The sequence below is a fragment of the Oxyura jamaicensis genome, chromosome 3 (assembly GCF_011077185.1).
Source record: "Oxyura jamaicensis isolate SHBP4307 breed ruddy duck chromosome 3, BPBGC_Ojam_1.0, whole genome shotgun sequence".
NCBI classification, from domain to species: Eukaryota; Metazoa; Chordata; class Aves; order Anseriformes; family Anatidae; genus Oxyura; species Oxyura jamaicensis.
The window spans coordinates 102,340,831-102,353,805 of NC_048895.1; the positions used below are offsets into that span (position 1 = coordinate 102,340,831).

Below are 12,975 nucleotides of genomic sequence, written 5' to 3' on the forward strand. Positions count from 1 at the left end.
GTCGTGTGCGGCCGCCCCGCCGGAGCCGGCTTTCCTTCGGGTGCTGCTTAGCGTGAGCATGGGGAAGGAAAACGCGGAAGAGCTCAGCTTAAAAACCTGAGGTAAACCCCGCAGTTAAACAAAAATAAGTAATTTATTGCTTTATTCTTTCACCGATGTTTCACTGGCTGCTACTACTGGCGGCAGCACCCAGGAGCGGGCGAGAGGCAGCTCCCTCACGGCCAGCCTCAGCCCGGCTCCTAACGGTCCCAACGGCCGCCCGGCCGCGCACAGCCCCGTGCGCTCAGCCCGCCCGCCCGCCGCGCACTATTTACTCCCTCAGCTGAGCGGCCGGGCCCCGCCCCCGCGGCGCGGCCATTGGCTGGGCACGCGGAAGCCCGCGCGGCCCCCCACCCCTTGTCGCCGCGCCCCGAGTGGGCGGGTGCTCAGGTTGATGGACGGATGCTCGTTGGCCAATGGCAGCGCGCGCGGGCCGGGCGCGGTGGCGCGGCGCCTATAAAAGGGGGGCCGCGCGGCCCCGCGCCTCAGAGCGAGGTGCGGAGGCGCGCTGAGTGGAGGCAGGGCGCTCCGCAGGGCTCCCCCCGTGCGTTCAAACAGCTCGCTCCGCTCCGCTTCCCTCTTTCCATCACCGCCTTTCAGCGATGAAAGCCTTCAGCCCTGTGAGGTCCGTGCGGAAGAACAGCCTCTCGGAGCACAACCTGGGCATCTCCCGCAGCAAAACCCCGGTGGACGACCCCATGAGCTTGCTGTACAACATGAACGACTGCTACTCTAAGCTGAAGGAGCTGGTGCCCAGCATCCCCCAGAACAAGAAGGTCAGCAAGATGGAAATCCTCCAGCACGTCATCGACTACATCCTGGACCTGCAGATCGCCTTGGACTCGCACCCCAGCATCGTCAGCCTGCACCACCAGCGGCCGGGACAGAGCCCGTCCTCCCGGACCCCGCTGACCACCCTCAACACAGACATCAGCATCCTCTCGCTACAGGTAAGCAGCTCTCCTTCACCCCCCCCCGGGGGTCGTGCAGCCGGGACCCCCCTCCCTGAAGGCTGCCCGGGCTGCCCAGCAGGCTAACGGCGGGGTCTTGTCTCTGCTCTCTCCTTGCAGGCAGCCGAGTTCCCCTCAGAACTCATGTCAAGTGACAGCAAAGCACTTTGTGGCTGAATCCGACGGTGAGTAGAATACACCTTTTTTTCCTCTTAAAATAAAAAGTTCAGGTAAAAGTGGTTGGTCTTTGAATGGGATTCCCCCCCTCGGGATGACTGTCACTTGCAAAACAACTCACTCCTAAAAGTTCACTTATAGTTGACTTATTATTGCTAATAATCCTCTTATTATTACCAATAATCCTAGCCCAACTGTAAGAAAAAAAAAGCCTCACAACTGAGTCTTGTAGTCCAAAGTGTATCTTGCTGCTAGGGTTCATTAAGCAGCACAGGCTGTCTGCTGTGCTACTGCTTAAAGCAAATTCTCTGGTTATCTTTTCTTGAAGCCTTAACTTCCTGGGCCAAAGTGACTGATTAAGTTGGGAATCTTGGCACAATTCTGTGAATTCTGTGATGTGGGATCGTCTGCACTATCAGTTAAATAAGTGACTGCTTTTAATCAAATAATTGCTCTAAGAGGCAGACTGGCGCCTCTGAGCATTGCGTTTTCAGAGATCTAAATAGAGATTGGGCTGAGAATCCTCTTTCTACCCTTTCCCTTGAGTGTATGTTATTTTAATGTTCAATTTGTGCTCTTGGGAGCGAGTGTGTGAGCGTGTATGTGTTGCATCTGGACGCCAGGGTTTGCCCAATCTTTGAGTGTTTGGTTAAATGTTCAAACTGTGGCTTCCTCTCTGGCGCCAGTCTGTCCGGATCTCTGCCCTGTTAGCATTCTCCTAAATATGCCTCTTTTCAATCTCTTGCAGGTGTTCCACTGAGTGTTTTTTTTTTTTTTTTTTTTTTTTGCACAAGAAAATGTCTACAAGATTTTTTTGAGGTGCTGAATTTATTTTTCAGCTGTATCTGGAGGGGGGAAATCCACGTTAACTAAAAGGACCTTAAAAATGATTAAAGAAGAAAAATCAAGATTGATCTTTATCCCCACCCCATGCTTCAACTTGGACTGAACCTAGTTATTTATGAAGAGACTCTTAAATACCCTTTCCCTAGTTGGAAGGCTTCCTTTATATACTATTCCCAACGTGGGGAGCGAAACAAAATCTCACAAGGAGTTGCCCATTTTAAAGCAGACTTTGCCTTTTTTTCCAAAGGTGGAGCGTGAGTACCAGAAGGATCCAGTGTTCAGTTTTTTAGGAGAGTCTGTGGTCAGAAATTACCTTTCTGACACAAACCTAGGACTGAATGCTGTGTATATATTTATATATAAATATATATATATGAGTGAAACCTTGTGAACTCTTTAATTAGAGTTTTCTTGTATAGTGGCAGAAATGTAAATTTCTGCAAAAAGTGTAATGATGTACTTAATCATGCTAAACTTTTTATAAAAGTTTAGTTGTAAACTTAACCCCTTTTTATACAAAATAAATCAAGTGTGTTTATTGAACTGATTGCTGGCTATTCTTTGGGGACCAACTGTTGGCTGGCTATGATTTGTGGTGTTTTTTTTTTTTTAGTACTTAAACATTCTGTTACAGTTTTACCGAGTAAAAGTTCAAATATGTAGAGAATACAAAGAATAAAATTACCTGAAGTGAATAATAATTCTTGTAACTCGGAAAGTCTTATTTGAATGTATATGACGAACTTCTAAGTGATCTGTCTGTAAACAGTGTGAAAGGAGCTAGTAAAGTAATTTATTACGGAGGGGATGCTATTGACAGAGTGTTTGGAAACATACACAAAAGCGGTTAATCCTGAGACATTCCCATGGAATGTAACTTTTTTTTTCCTGGCCCTACAGATGATTTAGTGCTCAGTAGTGATGCCCCAGATCTGTTAATTTGCGTTCAGAATAATCGCTCCGAATTAGGGGTTGTGGGTGGTTATTAGTCCCCCAACTATTAAATTTCTCTAAAAAGGCTTTGAATGTGTGAGCTGGTGATGCGTTAACATGGGATCTAAAATGATGAAGTGACTGTTGCCTTTCCACACTGGAATTTTCGTGCTTCCATGCAGTATTTCAATGAAATGGGGTTTCTAATCAGTTGCAGCAGCAGCTCTGTATGACTAAGATACTGAGAATTGAGCTTAAATCACTGTTGTGTTACTGATTAAACTTTGGCTGCTCCTAAAGGAACTCTTTCTCCATAAGAATTAAATTAAGTTTGAAATAGGACTCGAAATTCTTGAAAGCCAGTAACAGCTTTTTTCTCTTTTGCCTTCAGAAACTGTGCAATCCGCCCTACTTATTGAAGGGCATTAGTGTGCCTTCTGAGCCCACTCTAACAAGCATTGTTCATGACATCTCTTTAGTTGTCATAAGACGGGATGTGGGAACTGTGCCTTATCAGATGCTGTTCTAATTTAAGCTCAGTTAGAAACCCACCTCACACAGGAACTAAATTTTGAGTCCTACAGATGAATTAAAAGAGGATCACGAATGAGGGAAACTTCACTGATGTTTGGGGTAAGTAGTGCTCCCTGGCAGGCCTCACTCGCGCTGAGCATGTTTAGGATTTGGGGATCTGGCAGGAGCCTCACCTGGGGCCAGCAGCACTTTCACCAGCGGGCAGGTGGGTGGTTGGTGCGTGGGGGCAGCAGCAGCAGCTGCCTTTCCTTGCCCTTGACACCAAATCCATTTGCGCAGGCTGGGAGAAAGCCAGCGCTGATCTCTTAATACAGCCGCAGCAGCGCACCTCTCCCTGGCTCAATGCAATCAGAAGACAGAAGGGTTCAGCCGGGCGGGGGAAGGACGGGGATGATCTTCTCACAACGCATCCAGCAGTGATTAAGGAAATCTCTCCCCATCGCAAACACTCGCTGTGCCTCCTGTGGCCAAGTCCCGCTACTGTCTCAGCGCTCGGTTTGTCCCAAGTTGGAGCGATGAACGTTTAACCCTGACAGCCCGCTAGTAACAGATTTCATCACTGCAGCTCTGCACATCGCAGTTCCTGAAATACTCCTTTCTGGGGATATTTTACTGATGTGAACAGTAGCAGATTCGTGGGGTTAGGCAGTGCTGGGGGCTCAGTCCTTTCAAAACAGTAACAATCTTAACATAATCACCACCCCATTTCTCCCTCAAAGCTAATTTTTCACCCTGTTGTTCGTTTTAAGGTGAGACCACACTGAACGTCACGTTAAACCCATGGTTTAGTTTATGAAATTAAAGAGCTGCAACAGGCAGATCAACCCCTTCAGAAATCTGAGGCGTTGCAACTTCAATATTTTTAAGCTAGGCGATGATTAATACGTGCGTAGAATGAAACAAATTTCCTTGTCGTGCATAGCCAAAAGAGAAATTCACAATTTATGAGGTGTGGGGAAACGAACAGGAAGAAAAAGAAAAAACACAAACATGTTTTTAAAACTGTAAATTAAGAAAAGAAAAAATGTTTCCTCTTTCACAATTAACTAATTCTTCATCTCCACACCGCATTCCTCTGCTCAGAACTAGGAGCTTACCCTGCGTGCTTTAACTTAGGAGAGTCACTCTTTGCGTTTGTTCCTAAGACTTTGTCATGCAAAAAATAAACAGCAAGGTCAAAGCTTAGTGCACAAGCATTTATGTTAAAGCTTCAAAGTTTCCTTACAGATTTGGGCTTTCTTTATTGCCTATCACTGCTGATGTACCCCCCAGAAGACAGTAGGAAACTCTGTGAACTTGTCACGACTTTCTCTGGCCCCATTACTCCCGATCCCGATGTTGCCAGCATCCCCGTTAACTCTCAGCCAAACACACATCAGGAGACCCACACCCAGCTACACGCTGGTGGGCAACTGTTGGCAACGGTCACATTTACACACTGTAAACGTTGAGTAGGCCACGCACAAAAGTTGCAAATGCACCTACAGACGTAAATGTAACATCCCGACTGGGGAAAAAAAAATAAAAAGATTTAACAAGGCTGAGTGATTCTCCCCTTGCCAGTCTTCCAGGCCTGGCCCCTTCCCAACAGGGGGACCAGCTCTTGTGGCTGCCCTAGCCAGAGATGTGCACTGAGACCCTCACTGGGATGTCCAGGGAATGCCTTATCGGGCATTTAACGCACAGATGTATCAGGAGGGTTCCCAAATCCCCCTTGCACAGCAGCGGGACTCCCTCGGGTCCCTCACCCACCAGGTGTAGGGGTTGCGTCCAGCAGCCCTCCACCGTGTCTTCTGCACCAAGCCCAGCCGCTCGAGGGACCCATGCGAGTATTTTGACAAAAAAAAAAAAAAAAAAAAAAAAAAAGCTGCCTCCCGGCTGCAGCAGCAGGTACCCGGGAGCTGGGTCGCTCTCCTCCAGCGGAGGCCCGGGTGCGTGGAGGGCCACTGCCACCCTCCGGCCCGGCCGGGGACAGCAGGCTCCTCGCCGGCACCCACCTCCCGCCGGCTGGGTGCAGGGCAGGCACGGAGGTGCTGTGTTCTGGTGTTTTTTTCCTGTTAAAAGGAAGAATCGCTCGATTCTTTACACTGTGCAAATAAATATCAGAGCCCCGATCTTCCATGGGTTATTGAAACTCATTTTGCAGTTGCAACTGGGAAATGATTTAGCTAATTCAGCACTGCTAGCTGGGAATTTCACTCCTAGGTGAAGTGGTTCCAAAATTTTGAAGGAAAAGTTGCATAAAAGAGCTGTATTGTTAAAGGCAAAGTACTGTTTGATAAGCATTAGGTCACAAAGCTCATATTTGACTCTGGAAAGCAAAACAGGTCCTCTACACAATATTATGTGTTAAGAGATTCTCCCATACAAGTCTGCAATCTGGATCAATTTATGCAATGTGGAAAATATATTATATATTAAGTGATTTACTAATGAGAATACTATATTTGTGAGTAAGCATCTCTTCCTGTTTACCACCGTCTTTGCTTGCTTACATGCAGCAAGAAATGATTTACAGAGCCTTTACTGGAAGTTGTAAGGGAGGACAGTAGAATGCAACTGTCACGTGGCAAAAGATTGAGTAAGCTGTATAAACATTGGCACCGAATATTAGTTGGAAAATAGTTTTACAAAGGTACTCTTTAAAAGCACCATTCTACAAAAAGGATTGGTATTTTCTGATTCTACAGGGAAAAAAATGGAAATGTATGATATCTGAAATCTAATTTATCCACATTAGCATCATCCTCTCTAGAATAGCCATTTAAGTTGTAATTCTAAAATGTAAGGACCAAATGCAAACAGTACTTCAATGAAACAAAGCTTATATTGCTCAGCAGTAGTCAGTGTTTGTGTAAGCCACATGCTAAAGCAAATCAGAGGGGGAAACAAAAGAGGAAACAAATACAGTTGCTTTTGGAATCAATCACGGCAACTGAGAGGAACTCATGTTTCAGTTTGTTGCTTTCCTTGGGAAATATATATATATACTATATATATATATATTAAAAATTAAGGGACACGGGAGAAAGAATGTAAATAAAACCAAACTTACTGCTGCTAGCTGCCCTTGGAGCCAAATCTTTACCTCCTGTCTGTCCTCGCAACACTGTGACGAATAGACAGATAGCACAATGTTATATGAAGTTTTTGGACCTATGCAGATTCAAAACAATTCAACTACATTAGTTGCTAGTACCTTTTGCTGAAAAGAATGTAAATGGCAAACAGTTTTACAAATATTTCAGGTATTTCTACATAAAACAAAGAGCTTGACCTGGCTCCTAAGTTTTACTGCTGATGGCAAAACTTCAAATGATTACCAAAAAGCTTTTTTATTCATTAAAAATAATTTTTAAAATGGACTGAAAATCTGCTAAATTTCACTTGCATTTGTAAAAGAGGGAATTACTTGGATACTTACTGTCCTGCACCTGGCCAGGCACGGGGCACGGCAGCCCAGCCAGCGCAGCACCCCCACGGACAGCCGCAGCAGCTGGCGCCTAGGGAAGAGCATGAGAGCAGCAGTAAGCGATGCTTCCTCCACGTGCTTGCAGCATCTCATGTTCTCTGAGAACAGTCTTCCAGATGTTTTGTGTGTGTGTATTCAGAACTTAAATATCCTATTCAAATTGTACCCAACATTTTTATTTTTTCTCATCCTGAGAAAAGGCATAATGCTCAGAAAGTGGAGAGAGAGAGCAGGAAGGAAAGGGGAGGACAAGGCTAATGTCCAAGACTAAACATCTCACACAGTAGAAGGGGAAGACCAAAGGAGAATACCTTGCCTTCAAGAAGCAATAAGCAGAGCACCCAGCTTCCTGCCCACACCAACCACTGCACTCAAGACCCAAGTTTCTTACGTGCCCCAGACCTGTGAGGGTTTAGCTCTGATCTGATCCCAGCACCCGAGGGAAATGCAACCCCTGGAAGTGTCCTTTAGACACATTTTCCGTAAATCTCAGGCTCATCCACAAGCTCTGTGTGATCTTTTAGAAACTCATTGACAGGCCCATGCAGTACTCAAAGAGAAGGAAATCCACTAACTTGGCGGTCTGCTGGAAACCAAGTAGAGAGGAGACAACATAGGAGAGCCAGTGCTCAGAGAGGTCACTGGTGCTGAGACTTCGGCCATTTTCAGACCCGTATTTTCATAATGAGACATATCAACGCACTCCAGAAAAGACAAGCACATACAGTGTCAGAAAGGCACAGGGACTCAGCTCATTGGAAATGGGATAAAATGTTACACAGACATCATTATGTAGAAGGTTAACAACGAGAGATGTGAAAGGATGACAAAATACCCATCTTCTAACTGTTAAGGGCATGAGAAATCTGACCCCAGGGCAAGAACATATAAAAAAAGACCAAGAGTATGAACAGTTTTAAAGGTTCAGATTAAGTTTCAACAGGAATTAATATACAAGGCATAAGGTAAGGAGAAGGCTATTTCACAAAAACTGGTTAAGCTCTTTCACAACTTCTTGGAAAAGCATCTCGTTTGTGCTTTTGTATTTCTGCTTGTAAATATATTGAAAAAAAACCTGTGCTAGTGCTGGGGGTTTGCTTTTTTAATTAACAAATTTGTGTAAAACACGTTAAGTAAACCTCCTATTAGTACTTTTCAAAAGACATAACAGTGAGGAGGCAGAGAGAATTACATGTCACATCTATAAACTCAGTCTGGTTCTTGTTAAAAAGCTGTTTTACTGCACATAAACATTTCCACCCAACAGATATGAAGCAAGGTGCTACACATGTGGACACATGCTGTTTACCAGTCCTTACTGATTCTCATTTTGCTTAGATTACCCCATCATTACCCTTACCACTCTTACAGAAAGAGTTGGAACTCTTGGTTGGAGCTCACCTATTATGTAAGTATTAAAACTTACAGTAACTATAACATGAAATTCCTAAATTCCACTGTAAATCCACTTCTTCAGTCATTCAAAAACTTTGAGCTCCTTAGAGACTGAACTTTTGGACTGAATTCATTTGTTCAATTCATTGTTGACAAATGTTTCTATATGCACCTATCTAAGGATCTTCCTATCTAAGTCTAATTAAAAAAAAAAATGCTTAGAGGAAAAAAAAGGTTAACTGGAAGTTTGGAGCTTTGTAATCAACATATACACAAAAGCTGCGTATGTTAAGCACACACCACATCCAACATGCAATTAGCAGTTTATTGACAGCATGAAGAAAGTTCTCATAAACTGAAAATCTGAAACAGATTGTCACTAATAGTGAATGGTATGTTATATTTGGCAGCTTTGAGTGCTTGCTAATACTGTTATTGCTATCTTAGGAGGCTTTGAGGTCAGCAATATTGTCCTACAGATAAAAAGAAGGTGGAAAATACATGTCTGTACTGACATCTAAATCTTATTGCTCTGATGCTTCAGGCAGTTGGTTCATATTCATCTGTGTGAGCTGTCCTAACACCATCAGGTTACAGTGCAGACATACCCAAAAGCAAATGCTAGAGGGCTTTAGTGAAGGAAAAATTGCAACTATTACTTTGTGTAATCAATTACTATATATCTATCGTTATGTTAGAGGCCCTGTAACACTGAAATGTAAGTTTATGTGGTAATTGTAAGGTAAAGGTGTGACAATTTGACATAAGACGTAACAGACAAAGATCTTCAAAATGAACGTTTCCAAAGAGACCTTCAGCTGGAGCCTCTTAAATACCTGAGCGTTTCATCCAACAGACATAGACAGGGAGTTGTCAGGTTCCTGTAGGGGAAAAGAAAAAAACTCTTCATAAATGTAATCAATTTCAAGTACTAAACAAACAAACAAAACCACCACACCACAAAACAAATAACCTACTACTTTACTATATTTTAGTCTGAACTATAGGTGAGATGTATTTTTTTTTTGATCAACTGATGGCTTCTACACATTTCTTAAGCACTTAATTACAAGTCAAGAAAGAAAATGTATTTCATTTGGTGCCTATAATGCTGGTGAATGATTTAAGGTATCCGTGAAAACACTTAAAGGCTACAAACACTTCTTACCTTTCCCTTCAAAGTTCTGGGGTTTAAGCAGCTCAAACAAGTAATTTATCAGCTGTTGAAAGTGATGAAACAAGGCTTCACTGATGTGGGGGAAAATAATGATCTCCTGGTTAAGACTTTGAACTGGGAATTACGAGACATGGCTCTTATTCCTGATTTCCCACAGACTTTGTATGTGACCCCCGTGAGTCATTTCACTCCTTCACGTTTCTATATACATGTAGAAATGGGAAGTTCAGTTCTCTCTCTTGGGAATTCGTATGAATCAGCATGTCTGAAGTGGCTGGACACTGGGCTGCCTTTGTAACACTAACCTGAACAGTAGCAGCAGCATTCTTGGGCATTAAAATTGGCCATTTATCCTCTGAAATTGTACCTGCCACATGCTCGAACAATTGCCAGTCATGACTAGGGAGTTACACAGCCTAGAAGCCCTCCCAGAGTTTTAAAATATCATGTTTTGTTTTCAGGAGAGATTATCAGTCTCGATAGGAGAAATTCCATTGCAGTAAGCCAGGGAACGGTCATGAGCTTGTTGTGTTAATTCAAGCCCTCATTTTGCTTACGTTACTAAATAAATAGCTGAGCAAAAAGCACTGGGCACACTCACAGCCCTGTGTAAGGAAAAAGCTGCTGCTTTGGGCCTGAATGTAGATAAGATCATTTTATGTAATTGTATTTTGCTTAAACAAGCGCATTAAACATTCTCTCCTTTCTCATCCTCCTGTAGTAGGATAAAGATGATTTACATTTAGCAGACCCTTGAGGAACTGAACAGCATAACGTAAAGAGACAAGAGCCTGAATGATCCTGGGACAAAGGAGAGACACAGCACTGGGAGTGCAAAAGGCCTCTTTTTAGCCTCTTTAAGAGGTTAAAAAACAAACAGCAAATCATTTTCACTTGGATTCTTCCAGACACACACCTTTGAATATGAATGTTAATAACATTTTAACATGGAAGCAAAAACCCAACATGACGAGCAGCTGGGCCTAAGGTCACTGAGCAAAGTACAGGAATCAAACTTGTGACTGGAAGCCTGCCCATTAGTGTCACCCACAAGAAGTTATTAGCCTGGGAAGGAAAATACCCTGTTTTACTTCTGTATTTGACCTGGCAACTACAATCATATGTATCCCATATGACTGGGATGGTCTGGGGTTTCACTTTTGTTGTTGCATTGCCACTGGGCCTCCAACCAGACACATGTCCCATATCGCTTTATTTTGCGCTGCAAAGACAGCTTTAAAATGTGATCTTCTGTATTTGAACTTCTGTTTCTGCTCCTCTGAGGGGTAATTTTGCAACTCTTGCTCTTTCACAGGTATTTACACTCAGGCCTACTCCTTTGGGAGTCTCATCAGTGACAGCCGCTGCCTTAACCAAACCTCTGTTCATTAGGCTACCTAAACCCAAAAAGCATAGGCCGGAGTGGCCAGGGGTCATCTTATGATTGCTCTTGTTCATTTGTGTCACTCTCAAGAGCTCCCAGTTAATGACATTCTGCAACTTCCCTAGATAACCCTAACATTAATTATTAGAAAGTCTTTTTTCAAAATGTTTTTTTATTATTATTTTTATTTTTTTTATTTTTTTTTTCCACCACAAATTAGAAGTTGATTACTTTATGTGCCACTGATGGAGCTTCTTATAATCTTTCTGTAACTACATGTTTCATATCAGGAAATTATATCCATTTGGGCTCCCTTCTTTTAAACTCAACAGATCCAATTATTTCATTGCTATATACTTGTAGGTCACTTTCCCCCCCCTCCACCCCATTCTCCTCCAGTTGCTTATTAAAGGTGTTCAGGTCTGGACACAGCTTCTTCAGCAGCAGGGCATGCCTCCATACCTCTCTTGTATCAAACAATACTTCCATTAATATATCCCTCAGAGATTTCCTTTTCTTCCCTCCACCTTCAAGAGTATCGCTTACGTTGTTGACTTAGTATTAGTTTACTAACCATGCTAAAACTCTATTGTCTTCTGTGCTAGCTTAGTGGGTTATACTGCACTTCATATTCATGCATTTGATTTCACTGTGATAAGTTCAATACTTTATACTTGCCTTTAATGACATCATGTTAATTTACAATCCCCTGCATCAATTGATTCTGTTCTTCAGGGTAAAGCAGGTTCAGACAAGAATAAACTTTGAAAGTCTACCAATAAGGTTGCTAATAAAGATACTGAATAAAAATCAAATTAAAATAAAATAAAAATTAGAGCAATTTGATAAGGGTAATTCCTGAAAACTCCGTATTCTCCGTATTGACTTCCATACTTGAAGCTTAAACATCTGATGAATAATAAAAGCTTGATGAACAAAGTTATTGCAGATAGCAAAATAAAGATGATTGGTAACTACCTAGACCTTCCTTCTTCCCTTAAATGTGGGTTCCAATTTGTCCTTTTCTGTCCTTCAGTATCTGTATTTCCATACTATCTATACCTATCACTCCAAAACCAGACAAAAATAATCATGGTTTTCTAGGTTGTTTTGACTGGAACCTTAGCTTCAACAGGGAAGAGGCCACACTGACTTAAGCTGATCATAGGAAAAAAAAAAAAAAATAGCTTAAATTACTATCTGAATTAAAAACCGTTGGTATGTTAGGTCTGAAGTGTTCAGAACTTCCTGATTTGTGGATCTCAGAAGCTTTCTGTTATTATTTACTAGTTTATTAGGATTACATAATTCCCCTGTATGTTTCACTTTATAAAATAATTAAAGACAAAAAATATTTAAAGGTAACCCCCAGTGCTGTCTTATAGCAAGCCAAACATTTATGTGGAAGTCACTTACCTTGAACTATTGTTCTGCTTCTGCATGTTTTGTTGTTGTTGTTGATCCCCCCCCCCAAGAGCTTTAAACAGAAACCCTTACAATACTGAAACATGAATGAATTTTGGTGATGTTTTCTTAACAGTATTTTCACATCCCAGTAATTCTAGGACATCTGAATTGATTAAATTTCAGTGCTACATTGCATTAGTTTGCAAGGTTTTCAGGACTACATTCAGTAATTCTTTTTACAAAAATCTTTTTTTTTTTTTTCAACTGTGATGTACATTCTTAAAAGTGTTGATCATTTACATGTTTATATTGTAATTGCATGTGTTCCCAGGTAGCTGAGAATCTTCAGCTTTTGCACTATTCATGGCATGCGTTCATACCACATCCTCAATTTGCCCTCGAACTCTAGATGCTTCTTCATCTCAGTCCTTGCCCTCTTACAGAATTCCAAGTACCAGAAAGACTTTTAAGGGTAACCTACAAATAGGACTTCCTTCTCCACTTCAAAATGTGTATTAAGCATCTCCATGCCTCCCTCTCAGTAACCTGGAAAAGCGAGTCCAAGTCCCCATACCAAGCCTGACAGATTGATTAATTTTTCAAGCACAGCGTGAACCCCATATACCTGTGTAGTAGCATAACTCTTGCTGAATGTTGGCTC

At 42.4% G+C, this 12,975-nt stretch overlaps 1 protein-coding gene across 1 annotated transcript; it reads left to right on the top strand.

Moving 5' to 3' along the window:
- The first annotated feature begins 510 nt into the window (after window positions 1-510).
- Window positions 511-2,713, top strand: ID2 (inhibitor of DNA binding 2). The gene is made up of 3 exons (XM_035322278.1): window positions 511-989; window positions 1,110-1,174; window positions 1,915-2,713. The coding sequence occupies exons 1-2, from the start codon at window positions 642-644 to the stop codon at window positions 1,164-1,166; spliced, it is 405 nt and encodes a 134-aa protein (XP_035178169.1). The 5' UTR covers window positions 511-641; the 3' UTR covers window positions 1,167-1,174; window positions 1,915-2,713.
- Window positions 2,714-12,975: the final 10,262 nt, after the last annotated feature.

Coding starts and splice junctions, on each gene's coding strand:
- ID2 (XM_035322278.1), top strand. CDS start 642: ATGAAAGCCTTCAGCCCTGTGAGGTCCGTGCGGAAGAACAGCCTCTCG. Junction 990..1,109: donor TCAGCATCCTCTCGCTACAG/GTAAGCAGCTCT, acceptor CTCTCCTTGCAG/GCAGCCGAGTTCCCCTCAGA.